At 37.6% G+C, this 25429-nt stretch overlaps 1 protein-coding gene across 1 annotated transcript; it reads right to left on the bottom strand.

Annotated features, from left to right (window-relative positions):
* Window positions 1-5229: 5229 nt before the first annotated feature.
* LOC140141562 (zinc finger protein 367-like) lies at window positions 5230-13779 on the bottom strand. Its single transcript, XM_072163471.1, has 4 exons — window positions 13343-13779; window positions 10270-10389; window positions 9609-9756; window positions 5230-9006 (listed from the first exon to the last, which is right to left on the bottom strand). Exons 1-4 carry the CDS (start codon window positions 13728-13730, stop codon window positions 8787-8789), a joined length of 876 nt encoding a protein of 291 aa, XP_072019572.1. The 5' UTR covers window positions 13731-13779; the 3' UTR covers window positions 5230-8786.
* Window positions 13780-25429: the final 11650 nt, after the last annotated feature.

The raw sequence follows: 25429 nt of genomic DNA, 5'->3' as shown, positions 1-25429 counted from the left end.
TAACTATATATGTGACACGATCAAGGGAAATGAGTCGGATGTCGCTAATAGTGATTTTGAGATAATGGCAAAGAAAGTGTTAAAATTCTTTTGTTTTATATTGTTTTCAATGATTGATAAATTGATGTAACTTTGCAAAGAAAAGTCGTATCAACATGATATGGGGTTTTCAGTTTCAGAAAGCTCTAAATGTCCTCTTTAGAAATATATGTAAAACTCATTTTCGACCAGGGTCGACATGTGACCCATTCCCCTTGATCATGTCACATATCATGTATGAGCACACATCCTCAAGACTTGTATTTACTGGATTAACTATATATCATGTATATGAATAAGATTTAATTTTCTATGTACATTAACATGTTACCTCTATTTATATTTGAATAAATGTTAAAGAAATAAAAAAAACTTGCTTATTTATAATTAGGCCAAGTAAAATAAATAACATGTATATATCGTTCCCGCCTCCACCGATTTTCGGAGATTTTCAAATATTTTTGTTATTTTTCTTCTTTGCTCCCTTACTTTGTTTCTAAAATTATATAATGAAAAGGCATGTTAAGAAGTTCTTGATTATCATTTATAAACACATTGCAAACACTCTCTTCATAGGGGTAGGTTACACAGAAATGAATGATAAAAAAATAACATAATAGCAAATAATAAGGGCCTCCCTTACTGATTTTTGAAAAAGTTCGGACGATATACATGTTATATTTTTTACTTAGCCTTCGTGGTCTGATCGGGAATTACTGGTACAAATGACCATACGGGGGACGTGCATAAATATGGGTAGCATTTTCAGCCTCTTGGTATATCAATGACCCCTTTTTCAAAGCCTATTTTGGTATATGAATGGGTCCTTTTTCAAAATTTTCTCAATTTTTTCGGAAAATAGCCCAATTTTTCCTTAACCTAGCCAAAATTTTCAAAATTTTCCCAAAATTTTGGGAAAATTTGTAAAAACTAAGACAATTTGGGTTAAATTCGGCCGAAAATTTTGACTTTTGGTATATAAATGGGTCCAAATTTCTTGAAAAATTGGTATATTTATGGGTCCACTTTCAAATTCTCAGCGGCTCGTCCCTACCAAAACCAAACTTGAGTACCCCCCGGGGGTCTGATGCTTGGATCAGTGATGCAAAATATATTGTATAGATAATTTCTGATTAGGCCTAATTAAAATTAGGCAAAATTTAAGAAGGAAAAGAAATATTTATATAATGAGTTTAGAAAAATTGAAATCAATATAGTTTTTCAAAATCATATCAAAAATAAATGTGTGAAATTGGTGCTATCTGAGAGTCAATTAAAGGAAAGCAAGAGTATAGTATTTACTGTTTTTATATTATATAAAAGATTTGAAGCAATGTGTATAATAATTATGTACTTTTCATTAGGTTTTACTGCCTGAACAGAATTGATCATGTCTCACCTCCTTTTCCAACCAAATCGACGGTTAATAACTATTATAGTGAGGGATCAACAGTTAACCACAAATTGCCTCAGGAAAAACTCACTTTCTGGGAACTAAATACCACACAAGGTCATTTCTATGTTACTTGTTGACCCATTTGTGTCATATTCTGCCTCTAGCTCTAATGACATCCTAGTGATTTAGTCAACTCAATAACTCATTGACAGATACATGTACCAACCTCAGGATGGAATTCAATTTTATTGATCAATTCTCTTCAGGTTGTGAAATCTAATGTGTTCCATAACTGCAGGAAATGGATGGTGTACCAATCAGTTTGATACATCCTGTATGTAGCATATGGATTATATTTTATAAATGTATAAGATTTCTTCAGATATCAAGTTTTATATAGATGTATTATTTTTTTTGTACCAAATTATATATTTTATAGATGTAAGTTTCAGGACACAAAACACACTGTGTGAGTTTAAATTATTTTTGTTTTATATACCAAAGAGAATGATCTAATTGAGAAACATGACTTTTGTACCACCAATATCTTTCCCTCTCTTTAATATATGTGTACATATAATAAAATTATGCACTTGCCGGCTGCATGTCTCTTTTTACATAGTAACTATAGTTTGATCAGTTCGTAATCGGCGGGAATGGTTAGGTTTTGACCACTACGCTGAAAAGTACAGTGGCGGATTTAGAGGGGGCGCACCCGGCGCGCGCCCCCTCTATTTTTTGCAGATCGGCGCCTGACTCTGTGTATTTTTGCAGAGCGGCGCCTGACTTTGTGTGGGCGCCGAGCCGCAGCAGCGGCGGTGGTGGCTCGGCGCCCCCTCTATTGAAAATTCCTGGATCCGCCCCTGAAGTAGACCCAGGTTAAGAGGGATATTGTTGATCTGTCTGGTCTATATTGTGCGTGTTAAATAAAGTATAGACAAAGTATAGGGCTTAAATAATAATTTGTGATACTTTGTGTGTCATATTAAAGCTGAAAATGCATTCTTTCAAAATCTGCAATAAACAGAAAATGACAGGTCCGACTTTACTACCACTTCATGGTGGATGGTCACATATTCTCTGTATATTCCTAGCCCATGTAACTTGGTGATGATTTGAAGTGACAGGTCTCAAATGAGGCGAGTCTGGTATTTATTTTTAGCTATTTTGTAAAAAGAGACATGTAGCAGCCAGCAAGTGCATCCTTTTGATATGGATGTACCGTATTTGTAAACCACCCAGGGCACTTAATCAAATCATTTTGGGTGGACGCTTATTTTTTACATTGTTTAGGCCAACAAGACAGATTTGCATTGGGCCATTAATAAACTAATATCAGTTTGCTTGTTGTACTGGGTGGGCGCTTATAGCGTCGTGGGCAGTTAATGGAACGGATATGGTACACATATAAGAATGTAAATAAACCAAATCCATTGGTTGTCTTCACTGCGGATATATTTGTGTTGCACTTGTAGTGACGACTGAAAACCTAACCCCTTGGACACTACTGGTCATCTAACAGCATTTCTGATTGGTCGATAACTTGATTTCAATTGCCAATTATGACTAGGCTTTAAACTATTTATGGTCAAAACTTGCATTTGCAGATGATCTTATTAATACCCTCCTTGATTGGTTCAAAATTGGACACAATATTCATTTTGGCCAATCGGCAGGTAGTTCTCATGGGGTTAACCACTTGTATCGCATCAGACCCATGACAATATTCTTGTGCGACTTTGGTTGTGCGTCATAGCGTGACTGACTAATGGCTCCGTGTATCACACTGTTGTACCACGCCATTGTAACAAGATCGCGCTCTAAAAATTCAATGTGTTAAATGACAAACACGGTCAAAAGGTCAATTTGGACACAACTGTGTAGTCTCAATAGAGGTTATCCGTGTTCTATAAGTTGCATATCCTATCAGCGACTACTATATCTTGTTTAGGACTTTCAAAAGAAGAACCTACATGTGCAACCATGACTATTCCAAAATAGCCCGCCAAAGCCATGCAAGTAACTCAGAGGTCGTGCATTGAATTGGTTTGAATGAATACTGCGGGAATCTGCGCCTTTTGTTAGAAGTCACGCATGAGTAAAGTGGATAATCTCTATCCAACCAAAATCTGGTAACTTTTGCAAAGTCAAAATTTTTTTTACCTTTTATTATTTAATAAAGTTTATCAGTCATCAACCAAGGAAATTGATCACACTTGGAAGCTTCATTTGAATTTCATACACCATCTGAAAAAGTTTCAATCTAATCTTCCACAGAGGGAGAGTGAGTTTCAAATAGAATTGGTTAATGTGCTAATTCCATTAATTTTGAAATTCATACTCCCCCTGTGAAAGATATTTCCAAAATCTTGCACAGGGAGAGTGTGGACTCTAAATGGATCAGTATATGTCAGCACCCACATTTATTGCACCTGTATGTAGTACATACCGGGGGGTATATTATTGTACTTTATTCCATTATATTTGCAATTTTAGGCTGCAGGGATCTATATACTTACTTCTATATATTATATATTAAATATGTATCACACTTTCTATTGATTTTGTTAAACTTTTACAAGAGTAAATAAATAAAATAAGTAAAACACAATGATTTGGTCCTTCACTTACTACTTACTCTTAGACCCTCCCTCAGGTCCATGGATAATGACTGGTAATGTAGACTATTTAACATTAAAAATTAACCCAATACAGGTCAGCATGGGGAGCAATGGTCACTGCATTTCAGATATAATAATATAATGGGTCTCTATACTACATGCGTGATCAGTGGCATCGATTTGTGGAGAAAGAGGAATGGGGTTTTGGCACTAAGTATTTAGAGAAGAGGATTTTGGAGAAAACTAGGGGGGGTTACAGGACTTTGGCATTTGGCTTTTTTTTTCAACCTTTTTTGGTGAAAATTTCTCAGTTGATCAAAGTTGAAAAAAAAAAATGTGTCAAAATATTTTTGCTCAAGAATTTTTTTTTGTTACGTGGTCTGAAAAAAGTTTTTGTGGATTTTCTCAAAAAAATGAGCATTTTTGCCAAAATTGTTTGCTTCCAAGGCGATGCAAGATGGGATTATGGCAGGGGTCGCATTTAAGGAGTTTGCGCGTCCAGGGACTCCTTATTTTTTTATTTTGCCCATTTTGGACTCCTTAAATCTCAAGTTGAAAGTGACCAAAGGGTCCGCTAAAAACTGTATGGACTCCTTAATTTCATGATGCACGGAGGCATAAATCCTCAATTAAAAAGATCAGTAAATCTTTTGAATCACCATATAGGCCAACAACACTAATAATTACATTGGAACATTTGACAAGTTCTGAAGTTTAGAATTTCGGACAGATGGACCCCTTAAATGTTGGTTTTGCAGGTACCAAAGGGTCCAGAAAAATTAAATAGGACCCCTTGATTTTTGTGTGCTCGCGCTACCCCTGGTTTATGGCGACTCCATTATGAACAACCTCCGTGTGGGAAATTGAAGTCATGTCTTCCATAGAGATACGCATGCATTTTAATTGGAATAAATAAAACCCAAACATCATATACATTTGTATACTGTCATATTACATGGATCACCTCCATTTCTTTTATTCACATAGCTTTGGCTTGTACATTTTATACAAGTTTTATATACAATTTATAATCAAAAATAATTGTTTCAAATAAGTAATCTTAAGCCCTAGGTTTCAATTTTTAAACCATTTTTTTTTCCAGTAAATGAATTGAACATTGAAATGCTACAATGCAAAAGTTTGGTCAATGACTAAGCTGAGAGGGAAACTTTGATAGTAACCATGGTAACACAACTTAAATTTGTTTCCACAAATTTACCCTGCCCAAAATGTTTGTGTATCCCAGGGTGGGAAGTGCTGGACCAGGAGGCGAGCCAAATGGCCCCCGCCCCCGGCCCCCACTTATTTCCCAGCCTGGTGTATCCTTAGTGCAAAGATATTCATAAGTTACACTAATGTCAAGACTGTTGAGGAATTAGCAGCGTTATGGAATATATTGAAGATCTCTGTGCTAGGCTAATTCTGTGCAGTTTTACACAGTGGATAATTTTATGTATTAAAGGTCTACAATTTCAGTCTTGTGTGATATAACTCTTCATAAACATTACTAAAAAATAGAATGTAGGTATGATGATAAAATCTATTTGTAATGTAAATATTTGTATCTATGCTTTAATACCACACTTCATGGTAACTTTATGATATTTATTCAATTTGAATTTTTCATTTTTAGCATATCTGTATTCCAACTGGTACTACATGTACACTATAGAGATATTATTGGGCTATTGTTGAAATCCACACCACCTGTGGATAACCTTAATCTTAAACGTGGAGTGTAGATTTCATATGGAGTCGCCCATTTCAGGCAACCCCATTTGAAATGTACTCCCTGTGTTGGAGATTAAGGTCATGACCTATATAGGGGGTATGTGGATATTAAATAGAACAGCCCAATTCTAACCCATAAGCTGTGATCATCAGACATCGGGGACTGCCTTTTAAGTAGAGCGAGAGCATCGCTCTCCTTAAATCTGATATAGGAGAGTGATATTTTTAGCTCTCCTCAGTTAACCAGAATGGCTCCTTACATTCTATTGTAAATGCTCTAAACAGCTCTCCTTGAAGGCTCCAAAAGAGCTATTTAATGCTCTCCTCCAAATTCCAAAAGACAGTCCCCGAGACATCCATGACTCTCACTGCAAGTAGTACCAAAATTTCTGTGATGATCTTACCCTCTGCTTATCACAAAATACAGTTAAATATATGTGGTCTGGTGTCATTTGGCCTTTAGTTTCATGGAATACGGCATGGCACCAGATTGTAGAACATCGAAATATACACGCATTGATCACTTAGTGCCTGCCATATAGATACATTTTCCTTTCGGAATTGATCTATTTATATTATTTCCTGATATTGGATTTTTACTTGGGCAGGCAGGACCATTGGCACACAAAAGCATCAGCTTCAGAAATATATGCTAGTATTAGTACAACCCAAAACTAAGTTACATGTACACTGTTTACAGTTTAGCGTCTCTTACGACATTCAATCTTATAAATATACAAAAACATCATACACAGAGTAAACACTACACAAAGACAAGTATAGTCTGACTGAATTTGACTTGATATTGACGATTGATACAAGGAAAGGTATGATTCATTTAGAATGTGATTGACAGGGGGCATACTCTTCCAATTGAGTAGTTTTGGCGAGATCGAATCAAAATTTAATGCTTGCACTGTGCAACCATATTCGGTTCAAGTGACCAAAAAATATCGCTATCAAAAAAGCAATATTTCAATTTTCTAAAAAAGAGGAGGAAGCTGCATACTGAAAACCTATGGTTCCCAATCCCAAGAATGGTATTGCTTGCAAAAACTACCGGTATAACTTATAACTTGAGTAAAAGAAGTGCTTAGTAGACAAAAAAAGTGAAGATATTGTAAAAGCGGAATTCATGCGCTTTTCCCCTCTTTCCCCACTCAGTCAAAATAAACTTTCTTCAACACATTTTCACATTAAAGTGTTACTTACATTACACAATAATTGTATTTTGTGACAAATAGACAAAATACAGCTGTGACATGACGTTTGCAATATGGACATGTTTTACATGTAGTAGCTAGCAACACATTAGGTCTTGGACCTTCAAACACACATAATGGTAAAATCTTATCTACAATATCTTTGTACATGTTTATTAAAAATGAACCCAGATCAGAAAGTTGTTATGTCATCGACTCCCAGGGACTGCCTTTTGAGGAGTGTGAGAGCAATCACTCTTTACAGCTCTCCTTATATCTGAGATAGGAGAGTGATTTCTAGCTCTCCTTGAAGGCTCCAGAAGAGCTATTTAATGCTCTCCTGCAAATTCCAAAAGACAGTCCCTGGACTCCCCATCCCAACTAAATTGTGTTTTTGAACGTATCCAGACCTGCCAACCTACCTAAGTCAGAATAAGGGACATTGAGACCAAAAGCTTGTACATGTACACAAACCAGGTACAGACAAATTCAAAGACTTGAGGTGTGCAATATTTTCAGAATTAAGAGAAGGTTTTGCAGGTCTGAATTTATCACAAGCGACTAAAGAGAATGCTATAGCAAATTTCAAAGTTACATTTTCATCATTTTCTGCTGTTCTTACATTTAAATTTGCCATCACTGAAATTTTCAGAAAACAGGACTGTCCCTCATTTTCACTTTGGTAAACCCCAAATGAGGGACAGTCCCTCAAAATGAGGGACAGTTGGCAGGTCTGCGTATCATTTTCAGACTGAATTGTTTTTAGGGGAAACAAGTAGAAAATATGTGCTATTCAAACATAAATTAAGTTCCCCTATCAATGTCAGTTGACACATGATTCCAATGGACTATTCCATTTAAATCCACACTCCCCCTGTGGAAGATTTAGCTTAAGTCTTCCACAGAGGGAGTATGAGTTTCAAATAGAATAGACAGTTGGGTAACTAACTTCTACTTGAAATACTCACTCCAGTTGTGGAAGATATAGGTAAAGCCATATTACAGGGGGAGTATGTGTTTCAAAATGATTACCTCTGACCAGTTACATTTGAAAAACATACTCCCCCTGTGGAATATATTTCCAAAATTGTCCACAGGGGTAGTGTTAACTGGAATAGCCCAATTCAACAATTACATGAGCTATTGCAAGAGTGGAATTTTCTGCCCTTTTTTTCCCGCTTGTTTTTCGATTTGAAATTCTAAGCTGCTTACATGGACATTTTCCCAGTAGCTGATTGGAATGTGAAATCAATGTAACATTAAAATTCTCACTTCATGCTGTATGCTTCAACAAGTTTGCTTGGTTTCTAGTGCTGTCCTTATCTTGGCCAATCTTTCCTTAAAAATAAGAATTGTTTGAACAAGCTACTGAGGCCATGGGCTTTCCCTTTGATGACACTGCACTAACCGCTAGTTAGTTCATCTCAAGTTTGGTATTGTGCATATTGGCGCTGATCGCAATTGCATGCATTAAGTTAATCATGTGCGCAGAGTGTATGTGTAATGCACATGAACAAGGGTAGTTCGTTGGCACGCTTGCTGCGTAACCACCAAAAAGCAAATTGCCATCATTACCAAACTTGAGGTGAACCGAACTACAGAATGTTGTCAATTTTGAAAGCACACATCAGCATATGGTTTAAAACATTACCTTGGTACTCTGGTCCAGTAGGCTTACATAAATGTAAATATTGAGGAATGATATGCCTGTAATATAACAGTTAACGTGGAACTGTTAACTTTCTCACCCCATCCCTACCCGAGTATAAAATCCACCCCACCCATAGTTTTTCAAGTTCATGAGGCACTGCCAGGCAATTGTTCAGCTAGTTCAATCAGCGCCATAGCGCCCATTAATTTTTCTCGTTGCTCTTGTAATCTCCTCCTGGCTGTTACTCGAGGACGCTTCGGTGTTTCTGTGATATTAGGGTAATCATCGCCTTCACCGCTGCTGAGCTTACGTTTTTGTTTCTTTTCGTGAGTTGATTGGTGCTTGTTGCGTTGGCCTTCAGCGTACCTGGTGAATGGAGAACAAAGCAAGATATTGGAAGTTGAGTCGCGAGATCAGATATTCCAAGAGGGTGTGTTTCACAAATTCACACATTCTCTGTTCCAGTTATTTAAATTTTGTGAATAAATGAACTAGGTAGTACAATGCATAATTTGTACTGTGTCTGGTATTCTTCAGAAACATACATGCTAAATTGCCATTTCAATGTCAGTCTTGTATGGGAACAATGTTCTATTAATATAAAAGAAAGTGAGTTTGTAATCTTTAGGATAACCCCCTCCCTGACCTGAAGTGTAAAATGTTGAAAATTCCAACTGGAAAGATCAACTTTGGCCAGTAATTTCAGAAATTTGCTTATAAACGTAAAATTGTGGACATTTTGATCCCCTCTCCCCCCTAGCGAGAGGACTTTTGTTTTTAGGATGTCATATCTAGTTTCCAAAGATTTTTCAAAAACACCATTTCTGGAAAGTCGGACATTCAGAAACTGGCAAGGGCGCAATTATAAATTAATCGCCCAACAATATCTGCATTTACAGCAGTAGCCTGAATTTGCTCAATCATCTCATTTGCATGATTGCATCCCATAATGCAGTCTGATTTCTTACCTGTGTAACCATTCAATGACTTCTTGTGAGTTTTCATCCATCTTAAAGTTGAGATCTTCTAATGCTACTTCTGTGGTAACTCTCTTAAGACTGGCAAACGGATGCTCTGTACAGTGTCTATTAGCATGGGTAAAACGACTCTTACAATCTGGAGGGAAAAAACAAAATAATAGTATGATTACCTTTGGTATTGATGTATTCAATAAGTTCTTAATAAAAATTGCCAATCAAACTTGCTTGTTCATGAGGCTGTATCTAAAATAATTTTGTTTGTTCTGATCCCTGTGACCTCCCATCATTTTCTGGAGTTGGTCCATATTTTCTCAGGCCTTGTCTTTTGAGGCGAGTGAGAGCAATCACTTGCCAGAAATGAAGTTGAGAACTTTTTATCACTCGCCTACATAATGCAAGTGATTAAAATCCCTCGACTACAGCTCACCTGACAAGTTTTGAGGAGAGCGATTTGTCACTCGCCAGCAATTTTCAAAAGACAAGGCCCGTTTTCTATAGTCTTACTTATTTCAATGTTCAGAACCTTCAAATGCAAAAACCCCAATTGTTATTGTTAAAAAACAAAAGAAAATATACATTTTTGCAACAAAATATTTATACAAAAATCTGGGTCAGTTTGCCCCATACATTTGTAGAATGTATTGCTCACCTTCAACAGAACAAGCAAATGGTTTTTCTCCCGTGTGAAGACGCTGATGTGTCTTAAGCTGCCCACTCTGTACGAAGGCCCGACCACAGTTGGGATAGTCACACATGTACGGCCTCTCACCTGAAACAAACAAAAACAAAATATCTTAAAACTGGTGCACTTTGAAGATTTATCTGTAAGCAGGGTTGCAGCTATGCTGGCAACTAAAAAAAACCCAAAAACACACAACAATAACAACAAATAAATAAAACATGAAATCAATATATTTTAATTTAAAATGAATTTCATTGACAAATAGGTAGGTCTACAATCTTAGACCCAATTCAATAATTTTTTTCCCTTTAAAAATACATGATTTCAACTTGAAATATTTTGCAGTAATTTTATGGGTAGCTGTGGTTTAATGGAAAAGAGTTTGAATGCTATGGGATGGGATTCCATATTTTTCATTTTATTAAATTTATTTTATTTTTATAATTTATTAAAATTTATTAACAAATTTTATATCCAGGGTAGTGAAAATGACCCACTATAAATAGAATAATCTACCAGTATCAACTACATCATTTGATGTGTAAACAGATTGCAACCTTGTAATAAGCAGACTGGATCAATGAATTTGAAATGAAATCAATGTTTTCAATTCTAGCCAGCCCATTGAGTATTGGTTTTATATGCAGTTTAAAACTTCCCGCTTATTAAGTGTGAAGCTAAAGCAGGGCTTGATTTAAACACATCCCATGATGCAATGTAATAATTATTGCAACCTTTAAAATTGCACGGATTTCATCTATTTTTTTTTAGCTTGCTTGGTCACGCAGGAGTCAAGATGGGCGAATTTTAACTGGTACGGTACACAGAACTTTTGGTAATTACCATATTCAATGAATATTATTCATTTAAAATATTTACGGTTATATCAACAAGTTAAAAATTATCTTTAAAAAAAACCCCACATTTAGGCCCAATATTTCTTATTTCTTTTGTAATTCAAAGATTTTACAAGTTAAAAAAAAATTTTTGACTGAGAATATTTTTTGAGGATCCCGACTCCCGAGCGGAGAATAATCTGAATATTTTAATAATCAAGTTTTCAATGTCAATGAGAAAAAGGCTAGGGGAAAACATGGCGTATTAAAAAGGGGAAACATTTTTTGTCAATTTGACACCTAAATATTGAATCTATTTTTTTAATTTTTTTAAACAGAAAAAAATGATTGCTTCCATAAATTTCAACATTTGATTCCTGGTGCCGACATGGCACACCGCATACATTGTTTCATTTTTTTTATTTGCCCATACTAGTATTCCATCTCAAATGTGGTTTATTCCAGTCATACACTACCATTGGACATACAGTTCCTTTATTTTTAATGCATCATGGGAAAGCATTGATGGGCCACTGTAGCCAGGCACCACAATAGAGCACACAAATGGCCTTCAGGGTTGGGTAAACAAAGACCCATGCAAAGCTGCCTGCCTGGCTCACTTGCTTAGTGGTTTTTGGCGGACTTTAAAAAACAGTCAATGAAAGAGGGTTGGACTGTGGTGGACTGTGTACATGCAAATCTTTAATGCCAATTTGCCAACCATATCAGAGAGCTTGGTTGTAAAATATTAGCCCAATATATAATATTCAGGGCTCGAAATAAGGAGGGCACAAGGGCCCTCGGCCCCCGAAAATTAGTGAGGGCCCGCAAAAGATACATCCAGTGGGCCCAAATGGCCCGCAAAAAATTTACAATTTTTCTCACTTTTTTGTGGGGTTCATAGGTTAAAACCAATGGCCCAAATTTGGGCCCACAAAAGTTTGTGAGGGCCCTCAAACATTTATGATCGAGGGCCCAAATGGCCCTGAGAAATTCTGGCTTATTTCGAGGCCTGATAATATTTGATTTAGGATGTGTATTCTGCTCTTTATATCTATTACAAAAAAGACTACTTCAAATTTCAAGAAGATCAATTTTGTGGAGAAAATATGATACGAAAGACTAGTACCATACTAGTAGTTCTTGCAATTTTTTGACAAGCAACTTTAAGGGGGTACTACACCCCTGGCCAATTTTGTGCCTATTTTTGCATTTTTCTCAAAAATTATAGCGCATTGGTGCCAAGCAGTATGTATATTATAGGGGCACTCTGATAGGGGCAAGGACTACAACTACTGCACTGAAAATTCAGCAACTCACATCAAGTAGTTATTGATTTATTGATCAAATATTGGTTTTCCCTCATTTTTGACTGTAACTCCACAACTGTTGTCTGAGCTGAAATAAAATTTCCAGTGCAGTAGTTGTAGTCCTTGCCCCTATAATATATACATATCTTACTTGTCACCAATACGCTATAATTTTTGAGAAAAATGCAAAAATAGGCAAAAAATTTGGCAAGGTGTAATACCCCTAAATATAAAATAATAATTTTTAATTTTTTAGAATTATTTTAAGACACAATGTTGAGTCATATTGACATTGTATAGGCCGCTTTATGCACACAAAATTCACAAAACAAAACAAATTGCCAAAATCAACCATGGCATTGCCATTGTAATGACAAGAATATCACGCGTGGTTTCAAAAATGAAAGTGAAACTGTTTTCTAACTCGACTAAAGAAAAGTTGATTGCCAACAATATTAAACTAAAAGTCAAAGATCACAATTAAAAAACGACAAAATATCTCAAAAATGTCAGAACAGATGAGACCGAGATTAAAGAAATGAATGAATCAAAATATATTGAATGTATTCTATTGTGAATCATGATGTGATGATCTTGATCAATTTTACATTATTTTTTTTATAAAGTACCGTACAATAATCTTTTTTAGAATAAAAATTAATAGAAATATTAGACGTGTACAAGTTCAACAAATACAATATAAACGTCCATGCGTCGATGAGAAACTGTAAACACTGAATGTATTAACATAAATGTTGTATTATTTATATAACTACATAATTATCATCATGATCATGTATGCATGATGATGATCATCATACATGTACGTGAATGTGATCGGCCTGGATGAAAATTTAAAAGGACTACTTTAACATGTTTAAAGATTAAGCTTACCTGTGTGAGTTCTCATGTGTGCTTGTAAAGATTTCTCTCGTGGAAAAACTCGTGAACAAATTCTGCATTTGATGCCAACTGGAGATTCAACAGGCAATGAAGTTCCTTCTCGCTGGAGATCTGGAATGGTTTCAGCCCTCGGTCGTCCCCTTGTACGTGGGCTGGAGATGGTGCATTCCGAACCCGGCGTTCTCGGCGAACTGCAAGTGCTTGCCGGGCTAAATTCGACGTTTCTTGCACTTTCATGCCATTTCCATGGGTAGAAATCGCCCAAACCTGGACTCATGGGGCTCATCGGAGTCATATCAAACCGTAAAGGCCTGACTGGAGACCTGATGATGACATTTGGAATGATTTTAGACGGAGAATTTGTGAGAACGGTAGCCATGGTGTCTTCACTGATCGAGCTGGTTTGTGTACAATGACTTCCGCGCCAAATTAAAACCGATGAATTTGGCGCTTTAATTTTAACCGGAAGTGGATCCATGGGTAATTGTTTACTTATGTTAATTATGTTGCGCTCAGCTGACTGACTGACACTCCCAATGTCATCTCGTTTTTCATCAGTATTTCTCCTTTTAACAAGCTTTCCGGCATTTTTGTATTATTGCAATCACTAGATATTTCACCGATGTGATAGAGAGCACTTTTTCGGTACAAATATGCAACACGAATCCCCCAAATTTGTTTACATTTCATGTTTCCCAAATATTTTGGTATTACTGAATATTTATGAGATTTACCAAATATGGGTAATTGTAGGTCGCTCTTTAATGGCGCGCCATAAAATGCGCATTGGTAGTTTTTCATGTTTTTGGACCAAAGTGGAATTGTTCTCAAACAGTGAGTTACATTCACCACTGAATAACGATGTTGAGCACCTAAAGCATCATTTAAGTTCAGGTAATATCCGACTTTTATTGGCAAAAACAGTTAAAATGTGGTCTAAACTTGCGAAACCCCGCGAAAGGGTCAGCTGGATCACTTGACCTATTTTGGGCATTTCACTAGAACTTTACATTATAGAAATAGGGGTGATTTTTAAAAATTTACTGGATGAGTTCAAAAATTCCCGGCAAATTCGCGCGCTCTACCAAGTTGGAAAGCGGCTGCTGCGGGCGGAACCAGGTCCTCGGATTTATTGTTTTAGTTCTGTAATTGTAAATTTTGTTTCATTCCGTTTTTACATAGTTTAACACGGAATAAAAGCAAAATTTACTTTCAAAATGATTTTTCTCAAATTCAAATGATTTTAGTTTATTTTACAAAAATGGTAGGCAGGCCCTATATAGGCCTAAAGGAGACAAGAATTTTTTGGCAAGCCCGAAAAAGTGGGGGGGAGAGGGTAAGTGGCGGATCTAGACTATAGTTAGAGAGGGCCCAATCCCGGGGGCCCAATTTGGGGAAAATTAACAAACTGAATGTATAGGCTAGGAGGAGGGGATGTCTGCCATTGGCGTAACTTGGTAGCGCCCGTGAGGCATAAACTAAATTGGCGCCCCCGGTCTACCTCCCCCACCCGAGAATATTTTAGACGCAGGGGTGTGGGAATGGCATCGGCATTATTTAAGTGAGGCCGATTTACAGTGGTGAAACTTTCTTTTTTGACATTGGGGAGGGGGGGTGGTGTTGTTGAAAAAAAATCTTGAAGTATAGTGAATTCAGCACCTTTTTGCGACAGAATAAGTTTATGGAACAAATGCGAAAAATTTTGAAGCTAAAGTGATGAAATATGGTGCAAAACTGGAATAAAAGCTAATAAATAATTCCCCCTCCCCCCGTAGTTACGCCACTGATGTCTGCAGGGATGTGGTCGCTGTCGCCCCCCCCCGACAAAACTTTTTCAAAATGAAGACCTAAGAGGCTGTGCAATAATTATGAGTCCCCCTTGGGTAAAATTTCCAAATGGCTCGCCAAAAATCGCTTACCCCCCCCTCCTCTCAGCCCCCCAAAATCGCTCCCCTCCCTCGAGATGCAAAAACAATTGCTCCCACCCTCCTTTGCACATTAATTTTGCAAACCTTAAAGGAACATTTGTATAATAGGGCCTACATATAGGCTAGGCCTATACGTTTCTTCCATGGTGTTTTCCTATAAAGCCTTTTTAGAGCGTTTTATTTAAAAGGCTCCCTATGAATATGTGTCAAAAATCACTTGTCCCCTCCCCTCTCTGCTTGACAAAAATTGCTTGCCACCCCACCCCTTCGGCTCGCCAAAAATTCTTGCCACCCCCCCCACCCCACCCCCCAATTTTACCCTCCCATCATGTACCAGGGCTCATAATTAGTGCACAGCCCCTAAATTGTATTTGTGGTGCCCGCAGTGGCGTAGATTTCTTTTTTTGACATGGGGGATGGTTTGAAAAATTTTTGAAAAATAGCCCAATGAGCACCTTTTGACGACAGAATAGTGCGAATTTTTTTGCTAAATGGAGAAATATTGTGGAAATGTGGATTTGCACTATTTAGGCTAAAAAAGCTTAAAAAGGCCAAATACAGAGTGTCCCAAAAAAGAGGCCCCTCATTGCGCCCTCTTTTTCTCCTATTTCTGAAGAGTTCATCAAATATATTTTGGTATGTAAAGAAGACTTAAAGAAACCTGAGTCGTTAGCTTTTATAATAAACCAAAACAATAATATTATATCAATTTGCTCACAACTTTTGAAGATATGCTCTTTTAAAGAAATGTACCCGTTTTTCACTCTGTCCACGGAGAAGGTTTGGCTACTTCAAAGATTGAAAAGGAGTACACATACCATGCATGAATATCAAACATTCCTTAATGATAACTTTATAAAATAACTTTATTTATGGAATGGGCTTTGGGCAATGGATGTTGTTAATAGTGTCATTAATTTGTGGGTAAAATGGATGACGAATGGGATTTCTTTTGCTTTATACTTGCAATTACTTATTTTTTCTTGGTTATTTATGCCTTTTTGTTTTATTATGTTTCTTACTTTCTTACTTTGTTGTTTCTTGCTTTCTTTTCTATTTACAACATAAGTCATTTCTCTTTTTAGGATAAAAGGTAGCCCTAAAAGGCTGTTTGGTTTGTCTTTGGTTCTTCTGAAATGAGTTTGCTGTGCTGCTCTGCCCTCTACCTGGTTTGAAAAGGCCGAAAATTTGTGAAATGATAGCCCATTTGGCTAGTCACCCGTAGCTGTAAGAGTAACTGCATAGTTCATGTTATATTGAGGATTTTTTGTAACACTGACCTTTAAGGGTTATACCCTAACATTTGACCCCATTTGACCTTTGACCTCAAATGATCTCGGTTTGATTCTGTTCATGCTCCCGTAATATGGAGAATTACTTTCACTATTAGTATACGTTTATTCAATTGGGCGAAGTTAAGAATTTAGACCGGATGACAGCCCGATGACCTTTGAAGTTTGAAATTTGAACCCTCCGTGATGACCTTTGACCTCGGTTAACCTGATGATTTTATTTCGCACATGTATCAACTTGGATTCCACCACAGATCGGCCTACTAACGGATCTTTGGATTGTACCCACCAAGTTCGAGCCCGATCGGACAGATTCGCTCATTATTTTAGTACTAGGCAGTTACCCGTATTTGGCGGTTTTCGGCTGGGCGCGATTATGACATTTTTTAGTAATTTGACCTCAGATGACCCCTGGGTGACCTCGGATAACCCCGAAATGACTTTCCAAAAATTTGGCTCCAATTAAATGTTGAATGTACTCACCAAGTTTCGTGCCCATAGGACAGTTTTTAGTAATTTGACCTCAGATGACCCCTGGGTGACCCCAGATGACCTTCCGAAAATTTGACTCTAAATGTTGACTGTACCCACCAAGTTTCATGTCCATACAACAGTTTTTTAGTAATTTGATCTCAGATAACCCCTGGGTGACCTCAGATAACCCCAAAATGACCTTCCAAATATTTGGCTCTAAATGTTGACTGTACCGTACCCACCAAGTTTCATGTCCATACGACAATTTTTGCTAATTTGACCTCAGATGACCCCTGGATGTCCTCGGGTGACCTTGACCCACTTGATACAAATTTGTTCTGTCTGGGGTCAAGATGCATGCACCCACCCACCAAGTTTGAGGAATGTGCGACTACATGTAGTCTCCCGAGAAAATAGGCGGACAGACTCACGTCACAGAGACACAGACAGACATAGTCACAGACTACCAGTATTATTATAGACTAGGCGGATGATATTTCGCGGTTCTCGGCTGTCGCAATTATGGTGACTGTAGGGGAGAGCGGGGAGTGTTTGCCCTATTTTTTTCTGACCAGCCTAGCGATGTCAATTTTAAGGTTAGGGATGACCTGATTAGCCCATGTGAAAGCCCTATGTCTTAGCTATATACGGCCACATTCCCAGAACTATAGGGCTTACAATAGCAACAGGATAGAGCAAACAAAAAGTTTTGCAAAGTGGCGAACTTGCCCCATATTGGGGCAGGTTCGCCCATATGGTGGGGTAAGTTCACCCTAATCCCCCAAAAAAGGTTTAAACATTGCATAACAATAACATATTCAATGCAAACATTTAGCAAGGGTATACAGGGCATTCATTCTCTTCTGGGGGGAGTCACTAAATTTGTTGCAGGGGTCGGATCAGGGTAAAATGTAGGGGTCCAAAGTGAGTTTAAACGTATCATGTTTACAACTTAGGGGAGATTATGGATTAGGAAATAAACGGTGGTATGAGCAATACTGATACCACATAACTTTAAAAAACATGCTTTTCAGTTGTTTTACCTTGTTTAATGGTATAATTATCAATATTTTGCATAATACGTGGATGGGGCAGGTCCGCCCTCCAGTTTGGGGTAAGTCCGCCCGGGGAAGATATAGGGCGAACATGCCCCATCCTCAAAAGGGCGGACGTGCCCCTTGTGCACATTTTTGTATTTTCTTAAGGGTATGCAAAATACAAATCGAATAAGGAGTTTATAACTGCATTTAATCTTTGACAAATCCCATATGTTCCCAATACAGATTTCCATTAAAACCATCTGTATTTATGTAGGCCCTATCAATGATAATACAACATTATTAATGCAAGAAAAAGTTACGTTTTGGTGTAAATTTTTTGTTTTGGCTGCAGTTCGATGAACACGTCCCTATATGTCACGTAGCTAATATGAGAAGTTTATAATGACCTTTGTCACCTAATTTTGCCATCACCAAATTCCCCGATAGCCGTAGTGCTGAGAAACAACGGGTGGGCGAACCTACCCCTAGGGCGAACACTCCCCGCTCTCCCCTACTAGCCAAGTTTGTTGCCCATCCAACAGTTTGTACTAATTATGTATTTTGACCCCATATGACCCCTGATGACCTTCCAAAAATGTGGCTCTAAATGTTGACTGTACCCGCCCAGTTTCATGCCCATATGATAGTTTTGTCTAATTTGACCTCAGTGACCCCTGTTTGACCTCGGATGACCCTGAAATGACCTTCCAAATATTTGGCTGTAAATGTTGACTGTACCCACCAAGTTTCATGCCCATACGACAGTTCTTAGTAATTTGACCTCAGATGACCCTTGAGTGACCTCAGATGACCCCGAAATGACCTTCCATAAATTTGGCTCTAAATGTTGACTCGACTGGGCCACTAAGTTTCATGCCCATAGGACAGTTTATACTTATTTGACCTCAGATGACCCCTGGGTGACCTCGGATGACCCCGAACCGACTTTCCAACAGTTGACTCTAAATGTTGACTGTAACCACCAAGTTTCATGCCCATACGATAGTTTTTAGTAATTTGACCTCATATGACCCCTGGATGACCTCGGGTGACCTTGACCCACCAACCAATACAAAATTGTTCTGTCCGGTGTCAAGGTGCACCCACCCACCAGTTTGGGGAACGTGCGATCCCTAGTCTCCGAGAAAAGAGGCGGACAGACAAACAAACAGATTCTGATGAATTATAGTAGGACTATAATAGATTATAGGCCTATAATGTGTTAAACATGAAGTGCCGGGCATCGAAAGCAGAAGCGAAAACGGTCACTTGTTATGATTCTGAAGATGTTATGTTATGAAAATGAAGATCCATTTTTGAAGCCATGCAGGTGCATTATTGATATCATTACTTTTAATAAACAAAAGAAGGCAGGGCCCGAACCCAATTTGTAAAATTTTAAATATTACACAATACCATGGAAGAAAGAGATAAGAAGGAACCACAACGAACGCATTCACTTTGTCCACTCCTTTACCGACATTTAGTTGACATTGTTATTCATGAGGATTTACTTTGATCAATACCCCGCGTTAAATAGGTGATTGGTATTGTATTCCATGTATTTGCATGTCTTCTGGAGCGTGTGTGAAGGATGATTTGAACTAATGACCTTCCGTGCAAGCACCCTATAGGATTTTCTTTGGTGACGTGATCATCGGTCATTGATGGCCTACATCTTTTTCTTCCATTTTGCCCAATTTTCCCGAACTTTGATGACTTTTTTCTCAGAGTTGGCAGTCTTTGGCACTGAAACAGAGTTAGCTAGTTACGATTATACACATATAAACTATTAAATTAAACAGGTTTCATGTACCGGACTCAACCGGAACATTGTGCATTATTTAAGAACATTTTACATCTATTTTTCATCGAAAAAGTCACCAAAATCTTACCTTATTTGCTAAAGATGAAACTCAGCAAAAAAACGGCCGATTTTGATTACCTTTTCGATGTTTTATAGGACATTTTCTACACAACACGATCAAGAAAACAGTTTGACTGTAGATCCCAAAACAAAGCTACTATACATGTTCAGAGCATCAGTGAAATTTCATCATCTTACTTCTGGGTAGCGTTTGTTTGTTCGTGGATGGGTTTGTTATAATTTTTTCCAGTAATGATTTTGCCAAGCATCGATCGCGGTAAATGGATCATACATGAAAGTAAGTAGGGGAGACCGGGGCGTGTCCGCCCTATTTTCTTCAATCTCGCCTAGAGAGGACAATTCTCATGTTAGAAGGCTATAGTTTTTACATTTTAAAGCTGTATACTATAGCTAAATACTACCACATTTGTAAGGACATTGAGCTTTCAGTAACGGCAGGAGAAGGGAAAATAAAAATCACGATGACAGGGCGGACTTGCCCCGTGTTGGGGCAAGTCCGCCCCTATGGTGGGGTAAGTTCGCCCTGATAAAAAAGAAAAGGTTATAATATTGCATAACAATTATAAATTTAATGCAAACGTTTAGTAAAGGGTATATTAGGCACTCACTCTCTTCCAAAGAGTCTACTAAATTTATTGGAGGGGTATAATGTCAGCTAATAAATGTATGGTCCAAAATAAGCAAAACCTTTATTTACAACTTCGGCATTTATGGTTTTAGGGCATAAACGGTGGTATGAGTAATACTGATACCACTTAACTTTAAAAAAACATGCTTGCATGTAGTTTTACTCTTCTTAAAGGTATTATTATCAATATTTTGCATAATACGCTGATGGCGTGAATCCACCCGGGAGTCAGCCGGGGGAAAAAACAGGGCGGACTTGCCCCTTCACATACAGGGCGGACTTGCCCCAACACTACTTTTTTTCTTTACCTCGTGTTATGCCTACAAAACACAATATGTCGATCTTTTAATTGCATAATATGTTGGGCAAAACGTTCACCTTCCAAATAAATATAAGAACGAAAACCGTCTCTGCAAGGTCTTGAGATTATTACAATATTACTAATTTCAAAAATGTAAACTTCCTTGACTCAAAAACGTTTTTTGACGATAATTTCTGTGGCGAGGTGTGTCGGACTGTCTTGTTTTCTTGGGTACTTAGCTATGACGTGTGCCAGCTAATTACATCATCATTGTACTTTCCCAGCAGTCACGAGATCAGAAACATGGGGTGGGCGGACTTGCCCCGAGGGCGGACTGGCCCAGGTCTCCCCAACAATTGATAGCTTTTCTTTTCATGCGTCAATAGATCAGCGGATTAAAACTTGGCCGATCGAAGTCGTTGTTAGTCCAGGCCCTAGCTAGAACCCGGCCTACACCGGATAGGGCAGAGATTTTGACACTTGATTTGGGTTATTGGACCTTTGAGGTTAAAGAATCACGGAGGTGCTTTTGCGAAAGCGGCTGCGAATTCGAGAGTTCAAGATGGCCGCCGGCGGCCATTTTGAAAATTTTAAATTTTAGTTTTCACTCAATATTCATGTGTAATACATCATTCTATAGGTTTTTGCATACAAGGAATCAATTTCTGACATTATTTTTATGATTGAAGGTCAGTATAACATGTTTACATTCAAAATGGCCGCCGAATGGTTGCCAAAAGATGGGGTTTTCATTAAAATGCATTTAGAATTCAATATTTTAACTTATTTGATGTTAAAAATAACCATGGGATGCTGATATTATGGTCAGTTGTCTATGTCATTTCTATCATCTCCTAGATATGTTTAAAAATCAAAATGGCTGCCAAAATGGCCGCCAAAATAGTCTTTTTTCATTAAAATGTGTTACAGGAGTATTATAAAGTACCAGATTTACAATGAAATGGTGCCAAACATTGTGTTCTTTTGTATTCAAAGTATCCCTCTGGTAAAGGGGTAACAATATGACATCGGCATCAATTAATATTATCTCATATGGGCATGTAAACATTCAAAATGGCCGCCAAAATGGCTGCAAAACATGATTTTTTCATTAAAATGGTATTTAAAACAGCATTTTAATAGATGTTGTGTTAAATATTTCCATGGAACGCTGATATAATGTTAAAGGGATATTTCTATCCCAATTTCTTCCTGCTCATGTGTTTTTACATTCATAAAAGAATCTTAAATCCTAAATTTCATGCAAATCGGACATTCCGTTGGCGAATTATGGACTATAACATACCGTATATTTCAATGGTCCATAGGATTGTGTGTTATACTTTCGTTGGCGACAGAATAAAATTCAAAATCGAACATGTTGGCCGGTTTCTCTGGAAAGGGAATATATTTGCAAGATTCCTCTTGCACATGATCATTATGCACCTAGTATATAAGGGGTCCCGTTGGTATGAGCATGCCGGCAGAATCATTTTACGACAGAATGTTAACCATATGCCATGAAGCTGAAAAAATGACATCTCCTGTAAAAAACTGGTATCTTGAAAGTTGGTGTAACAGTCATTTAAAAGAATATGACTGTTACACCAACATCCAAAATATTATTTTGGTGGCCAAGTTGAATTTTAAACATGCCCAATTACCCATAAGTCCATGCTGTTTTCCTATTACTGCTATGCTATAATGATTATGTGCGAAAATACTCTCCTTTTATGGCACCATCCCCTTGAAAACCAGATACCTAGTGTCGCTGTAACAGATTTTGATGAAAAAATAATATTTTGGTGGCCATTTTGGGAGTCACTTTTATTTCTTTGAACTTACCCATGGGATAATTTTGAATGACATATTTTACGTTACCCTTCTGCCACAAAGATATTTTTGGATCTCGAAGAAAGCACTCATGTGGCACCATTTCCTTCAAAAATCAGATAAATTACATGTTGTTGAGACATAATATTATCAATTTAAAACTACTTGCATGGTCATTTTGGAGAAAAAAAGAAAGGAAAGAAAGCACTATTGTTGCACATAATACATTATGTAAATTGTAAGTTGCTGGAAGGTATGGGTCTTGCTTAAAATGCCATATAGTTGAAAGCTTTCCATCCTGTTTCTGTTTTGCGGAATTTGATGGAAAACAAAAAATAGACTATGGGGCAGGTTGGCCCACTTGTGCTGGGGCAGGTTGCCCCCATTGTGTTTATGGGCAAGAGTTATGCATACTTTCTCCATTTCACCCATTTTGTGTCAAATGAAGCAAAATACAATTTACACACCAACACTAGTCAGTTCCATGGATAAAATTGTTCAAAGGCGGAGTATAGTAAAAAAAAATCTATATTGTTGTCCTATTTGAGCACTTTTTGACTGGAAATAGCAATATTTCAATATCATATTTCTTTATAATTGGGAATTTGTACATAAAAAGTAATTCATCACTCAGAATAGTTAAAAATGAAAAAAAAAGTCAATTACAATTGTTATCCACAGCCTTTCAGTTTTTCGTTATGGGTTTTATAAGATGATTGGTTAACGTTATTTCCTTGATTTTAGCTATTTCCTCAAGAATGACCCATGATGGCGCAAAATGAATTTTATTTTTTGATTATCTTGGAACTATGATAGGTGATATCTTACCGCAGTAGTAACTTTAGAATGTTTTATTGGAAAGAAATATGGCAATAACACACGGTTGTGCATAGAGGGCCAACCTGCCCCGTTTGGTGGGCCAACCTGCCCCGGCCTGGTTAATTTTCTTTTCGCTCTCTCCTACAACTACTATAACTTTTGTATAAGTCACAGAGCCATATAAATTTGTTAGCATTTACCTAGAGTAAACAGCTCTCAAGTATCAAATTGATCATGAGAGCCTCCTAACCCACAAACTGAGCTCTCCAGATAAGTGGGGGAAAAGGGGGCCAACCTGTCCCGGTCTCCCTTACTAGGTGCATAATGATCATGTGCAAAGGAATCTTGCAAATTTATCTTATAAATTTATAATTTATATCTAGAGAAACGGGCCGAAATGTTCGATTTTGAATTTCATTCTGTCGACAACGAAAGTATCACACACAATCCTATGGACCATTGAAATATATGTTATAGCCCATAATTCGCCAACTGAATGTCCGATTTGCATGAAAATTTGGGTTTAGGTTTCTTTCATGAATGTAAAAACACATGAGCAGGAAGAAATTTGGATAGAAATACTCCTTTAACATTATATCAGCGTTCAATGAAAATATTTAACACAACATCTATTAAAATGCTGTTTTAAATATCATTTTAATGAAAAAATCATGTTTTTGCAGCCATTTTGGCGGCCATTTTGAATGTTTACATGCCCATGAGATCATATTAATTGATGCTGATGTCATATTTTTACCCCTTTACCAGAGAGATACTTTGAATACAAAAGAACACAATGTTTGGCACCATTTCATTGTAAATCTGGTACTTCATAATACTCCTGTAACACATTTTAATGAAAAAAGACGATTTTGGCGGCCATTTTGGCAGCCATTTTGATTTTTACACATATCCAGGAGATGATAGAAATGACATAGTTGTAACTGACCATAATATCAGCAACCCATGGTTATTTTTAACATCAAATAAGTTAAAATATTGAATTCTAAATACATTTTAATGAAAACCCCATCTTTTGGCAACCATTTGGCAGCCATTTTGAATGTAAACATGTTATACTGACCTTCAATCATAAAAATAATGTCAGAAATTGATTCCTTGTATTCAAAAACCTATAGAATGATGTATTACACATGAATATTGAGTGAAAACTAAAATTTAAAATTTTCAAAATGGCCGCCGGCGGCCATCTTGATTTCTCGAATTCGCAGCCGCTTTCGCAAAAGCACCTCTGTGATTCGTTAACCTCAAAGGTCCAATAACCCAAATCAAGTGTCAAAATCTCTGCCCTATCCGGTGTAGGCCGGGTTCTAGCTAGGGCCAGGACTATGTGGTTCCTTCTCATCTCTTTCTTCCATGACAATACTAAAGCATGCATGGATTGATGTTGAAGTCAGAGTGCACCCGCAGTGATCACAGGTTTTTGGGCCTATTGGCGGCGGGGCCTAACCAGCACTTTATCAGAGGGTGGGGAAAGGAGGGGGGGGAAGACCAGTGGCGGCCCCACGGGGGATTCGATTCCCCAGTCAGAACTCTTGTTCTCCCTGTTTCCCGAGTAAATTTCCACTTTTTGCGGCACAAGTTGCGCAACATTTGTTGACTTTTGCCCCACCGTATCATAGGCCTACCCCCTGAAATTCCGCCACTGGGGAAGACAACTTAGATTTAAGGGAACAAACTTTGACAAAAATGGTCAAACAGGGCGTCCTGCGTCCGGGGGGGCAAGAGGGGAAAGACTTCTCACAGGGGAGGGGAGCCCCATCCAGCTCCAGACCGTGCATTTATTTAGGCATTCATTCATGAGCCTACTCAATTACCATCTTTTTCTCCCTTTCCCCTTTCTCTTCTCTCCTC

This window comes from Amphiura filiformis, chromosome 19 (genome assembly GCF_039555335.1).
Source record: "Amphiura filiformis chromosome 19, Afil_fr2py, whole genome shotgun sequence".
Lineage (NCBI taxonomy): Eukaryota > Metazoa > Echinodermata > Ophiuroidea > Amphilepidida > Amphiuridae > Amphiura > Amphiura filiformis.
This window is presented reverse-complemented; position numbering and strand designations above follow the sequence as displayed.